Source organism: Cetorhinus maximus, chromosome 10 (genome assembly GCF_964194155.1).
Source record: "Cetorhinus maximus chromosome 10, sCetMax3.hap1.1, whole genome shotgun sequence".
Classification (NCBI taxonomy): domain Eukaryota; kingdom Metazoa; phylum Chordata; class Chondrichthyes; order Lamniformes; family Cetorhinidae; genus Cetorhinus; species Cetorhinus maximus.
Genome location: NC_135888.1, coordinates 49,453,180 through 49,472,603, shown reverse-complemented (window position 1 = coordinate 49,472,603; position 19,424 = coordinate 49,453,180). Strand labels below are relative to the sequence as shown.

General features: G+C 46.1%; 1 protein-coding gene across 4 annotated transcripts in view; it reads right to left on the bottom strand.

The window, feature by feature from the left end:
• Positions 1-389: 389 nt before the first annotated feature.
• The window catches only part of sapcd2 (suppressor APC domain containing 2), a 28,914-nt gene continuing 9,879 nt past the window's right edge, over positions 390-19,424 (bottom strand). For 2 of the 4 annotated variants that reach the window (XM_078550452.1, XM_078550454.1), the window contains exons 3-7: positions 18,146-18,269; positions 17,263-17,412; positions 5,812-5,913; positions 3,866-3,991; positions 390-1,318 (exon numbers count right to left, since the gene is read on the bottom strand). In XM_078550452.1, coding sequence (XP_078406578.1) covers positions 1,190-1,318; positions 3,866-3,991; positions 5,812-5,913; positions 17,263-17,412; positions 18,146-18,269 — 631 coding nt within the window. In that variant the 3' untranslated portion in view covers positions 390-1,189. Of the gene's footprint in view, positions 1,319-3,865; positions 3,992-5,811; positions 5,914-17,262; positions 17,413-18,145; positions 18,274-19,424 lie in introns of all 4 variants that reach the window. The other 2 variants (XM_078550453.1, XM_078550455.1) reach the window with 2 other exon arrangements.

Genomic DNA, 19,424 nt, shown 5'->3' with positions numbered 1-19,424 from the left:
AGCCGTGTGTTTATGGCGGAGCAGTGTGCCTATGGTGGATCAGTCTGTTTATCGTGGAGCCACAAGTTTATTACTGTGGTGAGTTATTTTGTTTTTGCGTAATTCACTCAGTTTCTCTCTGGCACTATCTCGGGATGATTTTTCAATACAATTCAGCAATGTTGAAATTTTGCTCACAGACAACCCCGCTGCCACCATGCTATGTCTTCTCTTTTCCATAAAATTCATCATTACTGCACTGCAATCAATCCGGATTATGGTTCTCTCTGACTCAGAGAAGTGCATTACCTCCCTCCCCACCTGCACATAAACCCGGGCTCCTCCATCTCGCACTAAACGTACAATGTGTGTGTTTCCATTCTGAATACTTTATACTGAAGAACAAACACTGACAGGAAGAGGAATTTTATTATAAAACAAAGACTACTATTGCCATGGGAACTCCACCCGAGTTATCTCCCACCATGAGGAGATGTAGGGGGTTTCGTACAGTACCGTTTCACAAGAATTGCCAACAATAAAAAAATGTAAACTCAAAATGGAGTATGTTGCAGTGTTCTCATCCCCAGCTTGGAGAGAGAGACAGACAGAGAGAGAGAGAGAGAGAGGGAGAGAGAGAGAGAGAGGGAGAGAGACAGAGAGAGAGAGAGGGAGAGAGAGAGAGGGAGAGAGACAGAGAGAGAGAGAGAGAGAGAGACAGAGAGAGAGAGAGAGAGAGGGAGAGAGAGAGAGGGAGAGAGAGAGAGAGAATTATAATCTTGAAAAACCCAGACGGGTACATGTAAACAATATCTGGGCTTCACAAAGACAGAGAGAGAGACACACAGAGACAGAGGGGGGGTTGGATCACAGCCAATATCCAACACCCTCCATCCCTCTCTTTAAAACTGGCAGTGAGAACCTCCTTATACCTTGACAAACCGAGTGTGAGGTTCAGCTTTGCTGGCCTTGTATAGAAGGCCCATTCCAGGGGTGGGGTGAAAACACAATGTCAGCAATTGACCTGCCTGTAAAGTGCTAGCTACTCCCAGTCTGCATCTGCATATCCAGAGTTGGAGTTGAGCTGGAGTGATTGAGGAAGATTGTAGCTGCCAGTCAAGGAGTGTTGGTCAGGCCCGTCTCCTTGGGGAGGGGGAGGGGGAGGGCGGGGGAGAGAAGAGTCCCAAACGCAGACAGACTTCAGTCCGTGTCAGATGAAAGTGGAATCCAGCTGGCTGCTCTCTTGATGGCTGTGCGATCGAGCCGTGAAGAGCTGTTTGATGAGGGCCGACTTCTCCTGTTCCAGCTGAGTAATACGATCACTCTTGTCACTCACCTCCTGCAACAAGACACTGGTTAGACCACAACTGGAGCGCCCCGGCCCCCGGCCCCACCGCAGCCAGAGCGCCCCAGCCCCTGGCCCCCGGCCAGGTCCCAGCCGGAGCGCCTCAGCCCCCGGCCAGACCCAAGCTGGAGCGCCACGGCCCCCGGACCCCAGCCAGGCCCCAGCGCCCCGGCCCCCTGCCAGGCCCCAGCCCCCAGCCAGAGCGCCCCGGCCCCACCCCACCACCCCAACCCCCGGGCCCCAGCCCCACCGCAGCCACAGCGCTCCGGCCCCCTGCCAGGCCCCAGCCGAAGTGCCCCGGCCCCGCCCCGGCCCCCCCGGCCCCCGGCCCCACCGCAGCCGGAGCACTCCGGCCCCCGGCCCCACCGCAGCCGGAGCACCCCGGCCCCCGGCCCCACCGCAGCCGGAGCACCCCGGCCCCCGGCCCCACCGCAGCCGGAGCACCCCGGCCCCCGGCCCCCAGCCCCACCGCAGCCGGAGCACCCCGGCCCCCATCCCCCAGCCCCCAGCCCCACCGCAGCCGGAGAGCCCCAGTCCGGCCCCAGCCGGAGCGTCCTGGCCCCTGGCCGGGCCCCAGCCGGAGCGTCCTGGCCCCTGGCCGGGCCCCAGCCGGAGCGTCCTGGCCCCTGGCCGGGCCCCAGCCGGAGCGTCCTGGCCCCTGGCCGGGCCCCAGCCGGAGCGTCCTGGCCCCTGGCCGGGCCCCAGCCGGAGCGTCCTGGCCCCTGGCCGGGCCCCAGCCGGAGCGTCCTGGCCCCTGGCCGGGCCCCAGCCGGAGCGTCCTGGCCCCTGGCCGGGCCCCAGCCGGAGCGTCCTGGCCCCTGGCCGGGCCCCAGCCGGAGCGTCCTGGCCCCTGGCCGGGCCCCAGCCGGAGCGTCCTGGCCCCTGGCCGGGCCCCAGCCGGAGCGTCCTGGCCCCTGGCCGGGCCCCAGCCGGAGCGTCCTGGCCCCTGGCCGGGCCCCAGCCGGAGCGTCCTGGCCCCTGGCCGGGCCCCAGCCGGAGCGTCCTGGCCCCTGGCCGGGCCCCAGCCGGAGCGTCCTGGCCCCTGGCCGGGCCCCAGCCGGAGCGTCCTGGCCCCTGGCCGGGCCCCAGCCGGAGCGTCCTGGCCCCTGGCCGGGCCCCAGCCGGAGCGTCCTGGCTCTCCGCCACCACCTCCACATCATCATCCATCTCCTGTGCCTTTGTTACCTCCAGGTTCCACAATGCAACTCTTTACAGACTAACCTCACACCTTACACACTCTGTAAACTGCAGCCAAGCCCATCTACAGCCTCGTATCTTGAGGTCAATTGTGGAGTGGTTACTGGAATTTGTTATTAAGGGCGGAATGACTGGGTGTTTAGACAAGTATGATTTGATGAGAGAGAGCCAGTGTGGATTTGTAAAGGGGCAGCTCATGTGCAATGAACCTAGTTGAATTTTTGGAGGAGGTAAATGACATGGGAAATAAGGGAATGTCTATGAATGTTGTTTACTTGGACTTCCAGAAGACTTTCCGCAAGTTTCCATACAAGAAACTGTAAACTCAAAAATCAGAGTGCATAGAATTGGAGGCAGCCTATTGGTTTGGATAAGCAATTGTTAGGAGGTAGGAGACAGAGAGTAAAGTTAATGGGGATGTGCTCATATTGGCAAGATGCGACTAGTGGTGTCCCCTAGGGATCTGTCCTGGGGCTGCAGCTTTTCACTATATATATAAATTTGGACATGAGAATAGAGCATTGTATATCTAAGTTTGCTGACAACACTAAGTTCAGTGTCACAGTAATTAATGTGGATGGGAACAGGAGGTTACAAGGGGAAATTGATAGATTCAGTAAGTGAGTCTAACTGTGGGAGATGGAGTTTGCTGTGTAAAGTATGAGCTCATCCATTTTGGACCGAAGAAAGATAGAGCAGAGAATTTTTCTAAACGGTGAGAAGCTAGGAACTGCAGAGATTTAGAGATCCAAGTGCAGAAATCACTAAAAACAAGTGAACAGATACATCTGAATAGGGCTGGGATATAAAGCTGGAAGCTATGTTACAGCTGTACAGAGCTCTGGTTTAGACCCCCCTGGAGTAACTGTGTTCAGTCCTGGGCACAGTACCTTGGAAAGGGTGCAGTGTAGATTCACCAGGTGGATACCTGGACTAAACAGGTTAAATTACGAGGACATGTTATTTAGACCAGGCTTATATCCCCCTGAATACAGACCATTATGGGGTGATTGGATTGAGATGTTTAAAATGATTAAAGGATTTGATTAATTATAAAGAGAAACTGTTTCCTGTGATGGGGGTAGGTTGTGGGGGGTCCAGAACAAGGGAGCAAAACCCTGAAGTTGGAGCCGGGCCTTTGAAGGGTGATGTCAGGAAGCACTACTTCACACAAAGGGGAGTGGAAATCTGGAACTCCCTCCCCCAAAAAGCTGTTCAAGTTGGAGGTCAGTTGAAAATGTCAAATCTGTAATTGATAGATATTAGTTAGGGTATAATATAATTGAAACAGAGCAGAGGCAAGGGGCTGAATGGCCTCCTCCAGTTCCAAACACTGTTGCCTACCTTGGTGAGCTGTCGGTTTTGCTCTTTCAGCATTAAGACCATCTGTAGATTGTTCCCCAGGCCAGGAACGCTGCGTTGGGAATGGCACTCGGACCCATTCACCTTGGTGGACCATCTCGTCAGTCTCTGCAGGTCAGGAGATTGAAAACACACACAGACTCAATACAAGAGATTACAGTCAGCATCTAATCATCAGAGAGAAACAGAAAGCACACAAACTGGACATTCACACAGTTTCTCACTTCACAAGAAGACAAGAAGAAAAATGTTTATCAAACATAAGCAGCAGTGGGAATGAGAGGCTTGACATCATTCGTTGTCCCAGCAAACACTCCCAGGGCAGGTACAGCACGGGGTTAGATACAGAGTAAAGCTCCCTCTACACTGTCCCCATCAAACACTCCCAGACAGGTACAGCACGGGGTTAGATACAGAGTAAAGCTCCCTTTACACTATACCCATCAAACACTCCCAGGGCAGGTACAGCACGGGGTTAGATACAGAGTAAAGCTCCCTTTACACTATACCCATCAAACACTCCCAGGGCAGGTACAGCACGGGGTTAGATACAGAGTAAAGCTCCCTCTACACCGTCCCCATCAAACTCCCAGGGCAGGTACAGCATGGGGTTAGATTCAGAGTAAAGCTCTTCCCTCTTCACTCTCCTATCCACCCAGTCCACCTTGAGTAAAGGAGTAAGGAGGAATTTCTCTCTGAGTGTATCTAAACCATAAATTGAGAAGAATATTTCAACTCCAACCCAGCCTTACAACAACACAGGTAACACAGGCTGGCAACTCAGGCAACTGTCGGCCGGGCTTGACTGAAACATATAAGATTCTGAGGGGTCTTGACAGGGTGGATGTGGAGAGGATGTTTCCTCTTGTGGGAGAATCTTAGCACTAGAGGTCATGGTTTATAAACATGGGGTCACCCATTTAATACAGAGATAAGGGAAATTGTTTTCTCTCAGAGGGTTGAGAGACTTTGGAACCCTCTTCCTCAAAAGGTGGTTGAGGCAGAGCCTTTGAATATCTTTAAGGTAGAGGTAGATAGTAGTCACTCTACTTAGGTAAGAAACACATCAACCAAATTGTGCACAGCAAGCTCCCACAAACAGCAGTGTAAACGATGAAAAATAATCTGTTTTTGTGATGTTGATTGAGGGATAAATATTGGCCTGGACAGTGGGGAGAAGCCCGCTGCTCTTCTTTGAACTACTGCCAGGGGGCGCTTTAACTCCACTTAAAAAGACAGTTGTGGGTTCAGTTTAATGTTTCATCTGAAAGATAGTACAATTTCTACAGCAATCCGCCAGGCACTTCCACTCCGTCAGTTGGTTCTGCGTTAGTTTCCTGGCCCCACAGGAGTGGTGACTCGACCCACTGCCCCCAATCTACAGATCTGTCGCCCCAATCCCCAGGCACTTGTGCTGCTGAGTAATCAGTGCAAGATGGGTACGAGGCACTTTCAGATGTGTGCAATCATTCTCAGATTCAAATACTCACAATAAATTTAGGGCCCTGAGGCACAGTGTTGTTTGGAAACAAACAGTGAATATGCAGGGAAAGTATCAGAGTCCCACACATCCCAGAGATCACTGACAACAGCTCACAGTCATGGAGAGGTCAGCATCACTGTGATGCCTGTGGTATTCAAATAGTTGGCCACCACTCATCACTAGGTTCACAGAGGATGGCCAGGTGGGTGAGGTGTACAAGGGCACAGCGGAACAGCTAACCTCAGTATGTAACCACAGCACCACGGGAGGGGAGCGGAGGATAAGTTGAGAAAGGCAGAGGTTTTGCTGTGACAGGGATACAGACAATGCACTGAATTCTGCAGAATCAGTTGTAAAATTTTAGATGATTAAGGGACCTTGGAGGGGGGTGGGGGGTGCAGCGAGAAGCAGGGTAAGAGGTGAGTAGTAATTCACCAGACCAGACCTTGGCTGAGCAGGAGGTGAGGTCAGCCAGGCAGCACCTCACTTCCTGCAGTTTGGACAGTAGTTGTTCCAATCGTACTGAGTTCCCTTCAACAACTTCACCCTGTAGGAAGAAGACAAAGTAATGATCAGCACTCCACATTCATGTCCTCTGTCCATCACTCTACTGTTAGCTCTTGTCACACATACAGCACCATCAGTCCGAATAGACAATCAAACTCATGTCACACTGAGAACCAGTAACCAACCTAACCCTCAATGCACAACACTTACTCCCATTGTCAGGGCAACAAGCACAATGTTGACAATGGACGGCAACATCTCAGGCACCCAGGCTAATCTGCAAACACTCCCAGGGCAGGTACAGCACGGGGTTAGATACAGGGTAAAGCTCCCTCTACCCTGTCCCCATCAAACACTCCCAGAACAGGTACAGCACGGGGTTAGATACAGAGTAAAGCTCCCTCTACCCTGTCCCCATCAAACACTCCCAGAACAGGTACAGCACGGGGTTAGATACAGAGTAAAGCTCCCTCTACCCTGTCCCCATCAAACACTCCCAGAACAGGTACAGCACGGGGTTAGATACAGAGTAAAGCTCCCTCTACACTGTCCCCATCAAACTCCCTCTGGGCAGTTCAGGAGAATTTTCCACATCAATGCATTTCCGGTCCAGAGAAAGGAAGCATTGCTGGATTTGGCTCTGGGGAATGAGATGAAATGGATCAAATGTCAGTAGGGGAGCATTTAGGGGACAGTGATCATAATATCAATTAACAATAACAGAAAATGCTGGAAAAACTCAGCAGATCTAGCAGCATCTGTTGAGAGAGAGAGATAGAATTAACGTTCTGAGTCAATGTGACCCTTTTTTAAAGCCTCTAAAGAAGGGTCATACAGACTCAAAACATTAACTCCGTCTCTCTCTCTCTCCACAGATGCTGTTGAGTTTTTCCATCATTTTCTGTTTTTGTTTCAGATTTCCAGCGTCCGCAGTGTTTTGCTTTCAATGTAATATCGGTTTAGGTTGGCTATGGAATGGGATAAGCAGCAACGGATCTTGCTCAGGGAAACTGGAATTAAATATTAATGGGCTGTCTTTACAAAGGAGATCATTCGGGTACAGTCAAGAAATATTCTCACGAGGGGAAAGGTAGGAAAAACAAATCCAGGGTTCCCTGGATGATGAAAGAGAGAACATGGTGAAACAGTAAAAAGTACAAATAACAAATGTCACAGAAAATCGGAGTGGGCGGCCATTCGGCCCTTCAAGCCTGCTCCGCCATTCATTATGATCATGGCTAATCATCCAACTCAATAGCCTGCTCCCGCTTTCTCTCCATATCCTTTGATCCCTTTCGCCCCAAGAGCTATATCCAACTCCTTCTTGAAAACATACAATGTTTTGGCCTCAACTACTTTCTGTGGTAGCGAATTCCACAGGCTCACCACTCTCTGGGTGAAGAAATTTCTCCTCATCTCAGTCCTAAATGGCCTACCCGTACCCTCAGACTGTGACCCCTGGTTCTGGTCTCCCCCACCATCGGGAACATCCTTCCTGCATCTACCCTGTCTAGTCCTGTTAGAATTTTATAGGTTTCTATGAGATCCTCCCTCATTCTTCTGAACTCCAGCGAATATAATCCTAACCAACTCAATCTCTCCTCATATGTCAGTCCCGCCATCCCAGGAATCAGTCTGGTAAACCTTCGCTGCACTCCCTCCATAGCAAGAACATCCTTCCTCAGATAAGGAGACCAAAACTGCACACAATATTCCAGGTGTGGTCTCACCAAGGCCCTGTATAATTGCAGCAAGACATCCCTACTCCTGTACTCGAATCCTCTGGCTATGAAGGCCAACATGCCATTTGCCTTCTTTACCGCCTGCCGCATCTGCATGCTTACCTTCAGCAACTGGTGTACAAGGACACCCAGGTCTTGTTGCACATTCCCCTTTCTCAATTTATAGCCATTCAGATAATAATCTGCCTTCCTGTTTTTGCTACCAAAATGGATAACCTCACATTTATCCACATTTTACTGCATCTGCCATGCATTTGCCCACTCACTCAGCTTGTCCAAATCACACTGAAGCATCTCTGCATCCTCTTCACAGCTCACCCTCCCACCCAGCTTTGTGTCATCTGCAAATTTGGAGATATTACATTTGATTCCCTCATCTAAATCATTAATATATATTGTGAATAACTGGGGTCCCAGCACCAATCCCTGCGGTACCCCACTAGTCACTGCCTGCCATTCAGAAAAAGACCCATTTATTCCTACTCTTTGTTTCCTGTCTGCCAACCAGTTTTCTATCCATCTCGATACACTACTCCCAATCCCATGCGCTTTAATTTTACACGCTAATCTCTTATGTGGGACTTTGTCGAAAGCGTTCTGAAAGTCAAAATAAACCACATCCACTGGCTCTCTCTCATCAACTCTACTAGTTGCATCCTCGAAAAATTCCAGTAGATTTGTCAAGCATGATTTCTCTTTCATATATCCAGGCTGACTCTGTCCAATTCTGCCACTGTTTTCCACTCAGTGCAAGTACTCAGCTATTAAATCTTTTATAACAGACTCTAGAATTTTCCCCACTACTGACACCAGGCTGATTGGTCTATAATTCCCTGTTTACTCTACCTCCCTTTTTAAATGTCAAGTTAATAACACAAGTGTAAACCAGTCTGGCTATAGAAAGTTCAGAGGGGAAGCAAGAAAGGAAAAAGGAAATGAGAAACTAAGTGAGAGTACGAGAAGAGACTGGCAGCTGACATAAAAACAGAATTTCAATGTTTCTATAGGCATTTAAATAGTTAACGGATAGTCAGAGGAGGAGTAGGACCGATTATGGTCTAAAAGAGGGACTTACGTGTGGAAGTGGAGGATGGCTGAGGTGTTAAATTAATACCTTGTATCTGTCTTTACCTAGGAAGAAGATGCTGTCAAAGTGAAAGAGGAGGTAGTTGAGACACTGAATGGGCTAAAAATTAATAAACTGGAGGTATTAGAAAGATTGGCTGTACTTAAAGTTGATAAGTCACCAGGGCAAGATGAGATGTATCCAAGGATACTGAGAGAAGTAAGGGTAGAAATTGCAGAGGCACTGGCCATAATCCTCTGATCCTCCTTAGGGCGGTGCCAGAGGACAGGAGAATTGCAAATGTTACACCCTTGTTCAAAAAAAGCGTAAGGATAAGCCCAGCAACTACAGGTCAGTCAGTTTAACCTTGGTGGTTAGGGAACTTGTACATACAATAATCTGGGACAAAATTAATAGTCACCTGGACAAATGCGGGTTAATTAAGGAAAGTCATAATGTATTTGTAAAAGGCAAATTGTGTTGAATTAACTTGAATGAATATTTTTGATGATAAGAGAGAGAGTTGATGGGGGGTAATGTAGTTGACGTGGTGTACATGGACTTCCAAAAGGTGTTTGATGAACGGGCTTGTGAGCAAAGTTAAAGCCCATGGAATCAAAGGGACAGTGACAACACGGAAACAAAACTGGCTGAGTGACAGGAAACAGGCAGTAGAGATGAATGGTTGTTTTTCTGACTGAAGGATGGTATACAGTGGGGTTCTCGGGGGTCTATGTTACACCACTGCTTTTCTTGTCTATATTAATGGCCTGGATTTTGATGTACAGGGAAAATTTCAAAATTTGTAAATTACAAAAAAATTGGAAGCATTGTGAACTGTGAGGAGGATGGTGATAAACCTCAAAAGATTGGTGGAAAGGACAGGCACAGGACAGATGGAATTTAATGCAGACAAATGTGAAGTGATTCATTTTGATAGGAAGAATGAGTAGAGACAATATAACATAAAGGATATGATTCTAAAGGGGTGCAGGAGCAGGAGAGACCTGGGTGTGTATGTGCATAAATCATTAAACGTGGCAGGACAAGTTGAGAGAGAGTGGTTAATAAAGCATACGGGATCCTGAGCTTTTAAATAGACACAGAGTACAAGAGCAAGGAAGTTATGATAAACCTGTCTAAAACACCGGTTCAGCCTCAACTGGAGTATTTCATCCAGCTCTGGGTACCACACTTTAGGAAGGATGTGAAGACATGAGAGAGGGTGCAGAAAAGATTCACGAGAATGGTTTCAGAGATGAGGAACTTCAGTTAGGTGGTTAGATTGGAGAAGCTGGGGTTGTTCTCCTTAAAGAAAAGAGAAGGCTGAGAGGAGATTTGATAGATGTGTTCAAAATGGTGCTGGGTGTGGACAGAGTAGATAGGGAGAAACTGTTCCCATTGGTGGAAGGAAGGGTCAAGAACCTGAGGACACAGATTTATGGTGATCAGCAAAACAATCAACAGCAACACGAGGAAAATCTTTTTCAAGTAATGAGATGTTTAGGATCTGGAATGCGGTGTCTGAGAATGTGGTGAAGGCAAATTTAATGATGGCTTTTAAAGAGAATCATATCATTATCTGAAGAGAAAAGAATGCAGCACTGCAGGGAAAGGGTGGGGGTGAGGACTAGCCAAGTTGCTCTTGAAGAGAGCCAGCATGGACATGAAGAGCTGAATGGCCTCCACCTTCAATGCAATCATTCTGTGAGTCTACGACTGTAGTTAGAAGAATGAGTTAGACACAGAGTAAAGCTATATCTAAACTGAGATAACGTAATGGCACTGGAAAAAAGCGATGTAGCCCTCAGCAAGACAGAAAGTGAATCCATGTGGGCAGAGATAAAAGGATCAGTCACACCAATAGGTGTAACCTACAGACTATCTAATAGTGGAAAGGAGATGGAGGAAAAGATAAAATAAATCATGAAATGGGTAAAAAAATGTAGAGTAATTCATGGGAAATTCCAACTCCCCAAAAATTAATTGGCCAGAAGAGGGAAGGAGGAACAAATGAATGGAGTTGCAATAATAAATGTAACTCCTTTATTCAAAAAGGGAGGGAGACAGGCCAGTTAGTTTAACATCTATCATAGGGAAAATGTTAGAAGCTATTATTAAATATGTTACAGCAGGGCACTTAGAAAAGTTTAAGGCAATCAGGCAGAGTCAACATGGTTTTGTGAAAGGGAAATCATGTTTAACCAGTTTATTGGAGTTCTTTGAAGGGATTTCATGTACTGTGGACAAAGGGGAACCGGTGGATGTACTGTACTTACATTTCCAGAAGGCATTTGATAAAGTGCCACGTCAAAGGTTATTGCAGAAAATAAAAGCTCATGATGTAGGGGGCAACATATTAGCATGGATAGAAGATTGTTTAGCTAACAGAAAGCAGAAAGTTGGCATGAATGGATCTTTTTCTGGTTGGCAGGATGTGACTAGTGCTGTGCCACAGGGATCAGTGCTGGGGCCTCAACTTTTTACAATTTATATAAATGACTTGGATGAAGGGACAGAAGGTATGGTTGCTATATTTGCTGATGACACAAAGATAGGTAGGAAAGTAAATTGTGAAGAGGACATAAGGAGGCTACAAATGGACATAGGTAGGTTAAGCGAGTGAGCAAAGATCTGGCAATTGGAGTATAATGTGGGAAAAAGTGAAATTGTTCATTTTGGCAGGAAGAATAAAAAAGAAGCATTAATCGAAATGGTGAGATTGCAGAGCTGAGATTCAGAGGGATCTGGGTGTTCTGGTGCATGAATCACAAAAGGTTAGTATGCAGGTACAAAAAGTAATTAGGAAAGCTAATAGAATGTTATCATTTATTGCGAGGGGAATTGAATATAAAAGTAGGGAGTTTATGCTTCAGTTGTACAGGGCATTGAGAGACCACATCTGGAGTACTTTATTGGTCTCCTTATTTAAGGAAAGCTGTAAATGCATTAGAAACAGTTCAGAGAAGGTTTACTAGACTAATACCAGGAATGGGCAGGTTGTTTTATGAGGAAAGATTGGACAAACTAGGCTTGTATCTGCTGGAGTTTCAAAGAATAAGAAGTAATTTGATTGAAACATATAAGATTCTGAGGGCACTTGACAGGGTGAATGTGGAGAGGATGTTTCCTCTTGTGGGAGAATCTAGAAATAAGGGTCATTGTTTAAAAATTAGGGGTCACCCATTTAAGACAGAGATACGATTTTTTTTCTCTTAGAGGGTAAGGTCTTTGGAGCTCTCTTTCTCAAAAAGCAGTGGAAGAAGAGTCTTAGAGTATTTTTTAGGCAGAGGTAGGTAGGTTCTTCATAAACAAGTGGGTGAAAAGGTATCAGGGTAGGCGGAAGGTTACAATCAGATCAGCCATGATCTTGTTACATGGCGGAGTAGGCTCAAGGTACCAAGTGGCCTACTCCTGCTCCTAATTCTTATATGTTCCTACAATGTATACAGGACCCCTTTCTAACCCAGAATGTAAGAAACCCAATATGGGAGGATTCATGACTGGATCTAGTAATGGGGAATGAGTCAAAGCAGGTAAGAAAAGTAAAAGCAGTGGAAATCTAGGCAATAGTGACCATAATATCATAAGGATGTAGGATAAAAATTGATCAGAACATAAGCATGACAAAGACCAGGGGAATAGATTGGAGAAAACTAGTTTTGAAGGGCCTAGATTAGAACCTTGAAAAATAAAATAGTCAACGATATTGGCAAACAATGACATAGAACAATGGGAAACATTTAAAACTGTCCAGGAAAGATATATTCTGCTAAAAAAAATACCAAAAACAAGCTACACGCTAATGACATCATGGGTGAAAAAGGACTTGGGAAAAATTGAGGCCAAGAGACATACACTATGTACGTGGAAAGCAGGGGAGAGCATGATAAGCAGGAACATAAAGAAATTCAGAGAAAAGTGAAAAGAAAACAATTAGAAGAGTAAAGAGCAACTATGAAATTAAGTTATCAAGGAATATAAAACAAAACATTAAACTATTCTGCAGTGACATCAATTAAGAAAAAGTGGAGGCAGGAATAGGGGCATTAAGAGATGGACAGAATAAAAATCACAGGCAGCGAATGTGAAAAGTCAGAAATATCAAATATTAATTTGCTTCAGCATTTACCAGGGAGACAAATAAGGTGGACATGTCATCAGAAGATGAAATTAGAAATGATATCACCCCATTTAAAATGAAAAGAGGGGAAATATTAAATGAACTATTCAAACTCAAAGTGGATAAAGCCCCTAAACCAGCTGGACTGCCTCTGCGTTGAACTAAGTAGGGACGAGATAGCAGAGGCAGAACTACATACAAGATGCAGTAAAAGGGGACTGGTGGATAGCAAATATAGACAACTTTTTAACAAGTACTTTCCCAGGGAACTAGAGACCAGTCAGCTTCACAGTGGTGCAGAAAAGATAATGGAATTCCTACTAAAGGAGTAAATTGAAAAATATCCACAAACCAAATATCATACTGTATAGTTGACATGGATTTCGAAAAGGGAAAATCTTACTTGACCAACCTCATTGAATTCTTTGAGGATGTGATGGGGAGTAAACAAAAATTATGCAGTCAACAATAAATCTGGATCTCCAAAAGGCCTTTGATAAGGTACCACATAATAGGCTCATGAATGAAGTCAGGAGACATGGGGTCAGGGGACAAGTGGCAGAATGGATAGCTAGCTGGCTGAGAGACAAAGGGCAGAGAATGGGGATAAAAAGTGGCAGAAGCACGTATCGGTGTTGGAGCCTCTGCTGTTTACAACTTAGGCTGTGGAATCAACATTACAATTTGTTCTGTTCTGATATATATCTGAAAACATCTGTTCTGATTATGCCATTTTCCAAATCAGTTCCTCTGACCTGTCTTCCTTCTTCCTTAACCGAGGTTTTCCACCCACGGTGGTTGACAGGGCCCTCAACCGTGTCTGGCCCATCTCCCGCGCATCCGCCCTCACACCTTCCTCTCCCTCCCAGAACCATGACAGGGTCCCCCTTGTCCTCATTTATCACCCCACCAGCCTCCGCATTCAAAGGATCATCCTCCACCATTTCCTCCAACTCTAGCATGATGCCACCACCAAACACATCTTCCCTTCACCCCACCCCTGTCGGCATTCCGTAGGGACCATTCCATCCGGGACACCCTGGTCTACTCCTCCATCATCCTCTACATCTCAACCCCCTCCCACAGCACCTTCCCATGCAACCGCAGAAGGTACAACACCTGTCCCTTTACTTCCCCCCTCCTCACCGTCCAAGGGCCCAAACACTCTTTCAAGTGAAGCAGCATTTCACTTGCACTTCCTTCAATTTAGTCTACTGCATTCGCTGCAGTAGAACACCTTCGGTCTGTCTGCAAGCATGACCCAGACCTCCCTGTCGCTTGCCATTTCAACACACCACCCTACTCTCATGCCCACATGTCTGTCCTTGGCCTGCTGCAATGTTCCAGTGAAGCTCAACGCAAACTGGAGGAACAGCACCTCATCTTCCGATTAGGCACTTTACAGCCTTCCGGACTTAACATTCAGTTCAACAGCTTCAGACCATGAACTCTCTCCTCCATCCCCACCCTCTTTCTGATCCCCCTGTTTCCAATAGTTTATATATTTTTAAAAATATATTTTTAAAACATTTTTTTAACATATATTTTTCTTTTCCCACCTATTTCTATTATTTTTAAATTTATTTCCATCCATTGTTTTATCTCCACCTTTTAGCCTATTTCAATCCCTTCCCCCCACCCTACCCCCACTAGGGCTATCTGTACCTTGCTCGTCCTGCTTTCTACCTTTAATGTCACCATTAGCACATTCCTTAGATAATATCACCACCATCAACACCCCTTTGTCCTTTTGTCTATGACAACTTTGGCAATCTCTTCTTTGCCTCCACCTATCATTGGTCCTCTATCCAGCTCTACCTGTCCCACCCACCTCAACTAGTTTATATTTCACCTCATTTCTCTATTTCCTTAGTTCTGATGAAGAGTCATTCGGACTCGAAACGTTAACTGTATTCCTCTCCACAGATGCTGTCAGACCTGCTGAGTTTTTCCAGCTATTTTTGTTTTTGTTTCAGATTTCCAGCATTCGCAGTATTTTGCTTTTATCACAATTTCTAAATTTGCAGATGACACCAAGTTGGGAGGGCAGTCACCACCGGGGGAGGGGGGGGGAAAACTGAAAAACAATTCAAAAAGACATCAATAAACTTGAAAACGGGAACATAAGTGGAAAATAAATTTCAACATCCGAAGCATGAGGTATTACATGTTGCCAAGAAAACTAAGGTGTTCACATTTTACTTGGAATGGGAGAATCTAAATGGGATAGAGGAGCAACAGGATCTGGCTGTACTAACACACACACACCACTAAAAGTTACGATGAAGATCATTTTAAATGGTAATATCTTTTCTAATTTCATCTTCTGATGCCATGCCCACCTGACCAATCTCCATACCTAAAGTAAACCAAGCACCAGGGTTATTTCAAAAGGGATAGGTTAAAAAGTAGAGATGTTATGCTAAACTTGTATTGAACCTAGGTCACATCGCACTTGGGAGTACTGTGTGCAGTTCTGGTCACCATAAAGGATATAGAAGGGGAGATGGCGATGTAGTTACTGGACTAGTAACCCAGAGGTCCAAGTTAATGTCCTGGGGAGATGGGTTCAAATCCCACCACAGCAGCTGGATGATCTCACATTTGGCTACATTGAAATCCATTTGCCTCACTATCTATTAATATCGCTTTAGGATTTTACACTTCCATCTACGTTACTTAAAATGCTGCTCATTTTGTGTCATCAGCACATTTGAATATGTGGCTTTCTACCCTGTCATCTAAGTTGTCAATAAGTACAGCGAATATCTGAGGGCCCAACTCAAATCACTGTGGGACACAGCTAGTCACATCCCATTATCCTGCCCATTATCCCCACTCTGGCGCAATTACCCCCTCAGCAGTTAATATTTTAACTGATATTAAATATTTAAATCCAATAAAATAATCTGGAATTGAAAGATGGTCTCAGTAATGGTGCCGTGAAACTATCTGTGATTGCCGTAAAAACCCATCTGATTCATGGGATTGAGGATAAATTATTAACCGATTAGGAAGTAAAGGGAACTGATGTTAGACCAATCTGAGATTGATAAAATATTTGTTATCCGAAGGCATTGAGGGATATAGGGCAAAGGCAGATATATAGAGACAGGTCATAGACCAGAGACAGGTATATAGAGACAGGTCATAGACCAGAGACAGGTATATAGAGACAGGTCATAGACCAGAGACAGGTATATAGAGACAGGTCATAGACCAGAGACAGGTATATAGAGACAGGTCATAGACCAGAGACAGGTATATAGAGACAGGTCATAGACCAGAGACAGGTATATAGAGACAGGTCATAGACCAGAGACAGGTATATAGAGACAGGTCATAGACCAGAGACAGGTATATAGAGACAGGTCATAGGCCAGAGACAGGTATATAGAGACAGGTCATAGGCCAGAGACAGGTATATAGAGACAGGTCACAGATCAGCCATGATCTCATTGAAGGTGGAGCAGGCCCAAGGGGTTAAGTGACCTCCTCCTGTTCCTATCTGATGTTACACCGATAAAGAACGGATGAACAGGTGGGGTCTCTTTTCTCTCAAAAAGAAGAGGCCGAGGGGTGATGTAATGGGGTATTTTAAAATTACAACAGGCTCCGATGAAAACCGATGGAAAGTGTTTCTGATTGTGGGGTAGAGGCCTTCAATATAAGATAGTCACCCAAAAATCAAAATGAGAACCTAGGAGAAACTTCTTTACTCAGAGAGTGGTGAGAATGTGGAACTCACTGCCATGGAATGGTTGAAGTGACTAATATAGACACGTTTAAGGGGAGGCTAGATAAGTACATTAGGGAGAAGGAAATAGAGGGTTACGATGATAGATTTAAATAAGGAATTTGGCAGAAGGTTCATGTGGAGCAGAAGCCCCAGTGGAGAATGGTTGGGCTAAATGGACTGTTTGTGTTGTTTATTTTATATAATTTGATGTAATTGTTTTTTCTTTAATTGACTAAGAAACTGACTACCATATAATTAGCAAATGCTTGTGTATGATTTCCTGAAGTAATTTTCATTGTTTAAAATCAAGTTACTCACAGTTGGTGAACTAAACACTCTGATTAAAAATTATTACTTTTTGTGATAAGCCCATTTTCAGCCAAATTAATCAAATCGCACTAGGATATACCACTCTTAAATAGGACACAATGTTTTTTTAAAGATGCGATTTTTTAAGTTCCTCTTTGAAATGCTACTTGATCACTCTGGTTCATGGTAGGTTTTGTATTTGACAATCTGCAAATGAATTTGAGTGGAAGCCGGATGAGGTATAAACAAACATCTCAAAACCAGCACAATGATTTGTTAATTGTGCTCAAAGTGGAAAGTCTATTCCTAAAAGTTTATACAAAGAACAGGGAATGTGCCAGAAGTTTGGTTTGGTGATGAGCTCTACTCCATAGCTGCACAGAGATCAGAATCTCCCAGGACCCACTCACATTGCCACTGGGCAACTTGCTGATGTTCTTCTGGCGTTCCTGGATTGCCTGGATCTGTTGGATGTACCAGCCTCGGGCACAATCGACCATCTCTAGACCCTGCAGCAAAGCATCCTTCTCCCGCTCCAACTCCTTCATGCACTTGAGCTGCTGACATATCAAAACAGTGTCAGTACCACAAACCAACCAATCACAGCCCAGCCCAGGAGCCATACCACAAACCGACCAATCACAGCCCAGCTCTGGATCCATACCATGAACTGACCAATCACAGCCCAGCCCAGGAGCCGTACCATGAACCGGTCAATCACAGCCCAGCTCAGGAGCCGTACCCATGAACTGACCAATCACAACCCAGCTCAGGAGCCGTACCCATGAACTGACCAATCACAACCCAGCTCAGGAGCCGTACCACAAAGCGGCCAATCACAGCCGAGCCCAGGAGCCATACCATGAAGCGACCAATCACAGTACAGCCTGAAAACCATACTGCTCAGGTGTTAAACAAAAACGAAATATCCGTCAATTATGTGACAGAGACTGACAGAATAAACATAGGCACTTACATTTCTATAGCACCTTTCACATTCTCAGGAAGGGGCAGGGGCCCGGGGCGGGGGCGGCAGGGGTAGAGATATGGGGAGCAAGCAGGCTCATGGCATACTCCAGCAGCTGTTTCTCATGACATTCCAAAGTCTTTCACAGCCAATAAAGTACTTTTGCAGCATTACAAAGGTTATAATGGAAATGCAGCAGCCAACACAGCAGAGAGATTCCTGGGCCGAGAGCCCTCCGCCAATCCTTCCCCCCACCACCCAGGTACATGGCAGTTGCCCCCGAATTAACGATCAGAGATTATTGCCCTGATTGAGCTGTGACTCACCCGGTTGTAATCGACCCCGCTGGTTATGGTGTGACGCCGGATCTCACTGCGGTCTCGCCCCTGTCTCCGGCTGGATACTATTCCACCACAGGTGGTCTCACTTTGGTAGCGGGCCATGAGCCTCCTCTCTGCAGGTGAGGAAAGAGGATCAATACAATCCATCCCAAGGTGTCAACACTCTGCACCCACCTCTCCACTGGGTTGCAGTAGTCATCGTGCCCAACTCCCCCACCGTCCAGTGACAAAGTCCATGGGCAGCAGCTGAGCTCCACAGAGCAGCTCCTGGACCAAGGGGTTGTGAGTGGTTTGAGCAGGGTACAACTTGGCACCAGTGACCCTCTCCTACTCCCAACACCATCCAGTGAGGCAGGGGCAGAATTGGGGTCTCATCCAATCATGATGCCCCTGCAGTCAAATAGGACACAGTACAAAACAAAACGATGCATAAGAAGTGAAAAAGAGATGCTCGAAAGGATCGAGTTTGCTGGCTAAACAGATTAAAAATAAAGAAACTTAAAATGGTGGCACATGTTAAAGTGAGAGCTGACAGCACTAATCAGGGGGAATGGGCAGATGGAAAAAGGCATCAGACAGACTGGAAGGGAACTGGAGAAAGTACAAATAATGTCAAAGGCAACAGTAAAGGCTTTTATAAGATCATAAGAAACAGGAGCAGGAGTAGGCCATTCGGCCCCTCGAGCCTGCTCTGCCATTCAATAAGATCATGGCTAATCTGATTGTGGTCTTAACTCCGCTTTCATGCCTGACTCCCCATAACCCAGCCTCAAATATATTCAATGACTCAGCCTCCACTGCTCTCTGGGGAAGAGAATTCCAAAGATTAACAATCCCTGGAGAAGAAATTGCTCCTCTCTCCATCTTGAATGGGAGACTTTTTATTCTTAAACTGTGCCCCCCCACTGCAAAGTTCTTGATTCCCCCACAAGGGGGAACATCCTCCCAGAATCCAACTTGTCAAGCTGCCTCAGAATCTTAAATGTTTTAATATGCTAAACTCCAATGGGTACAGGCCCAACCTGCTCAACCTTTCCTCATAAGACAAGCCCATCATCCCAGGAATCAATCCAGTGAACCTTCTCTGAATTGCTTCCAATGCCAGTGTATCTCTCCTCAAGTAAGGTGACCAAATCTGTACACAGTACTCTGGAAGTGGTCTCGCCAATGTCGTGTACAGATTGCAACAAGACTTGCCTATTTTTATACTCCATTCCCCTTGCAAAAAAGATCAGCATTCCATGTGCCTTCCTAATTATTTGCT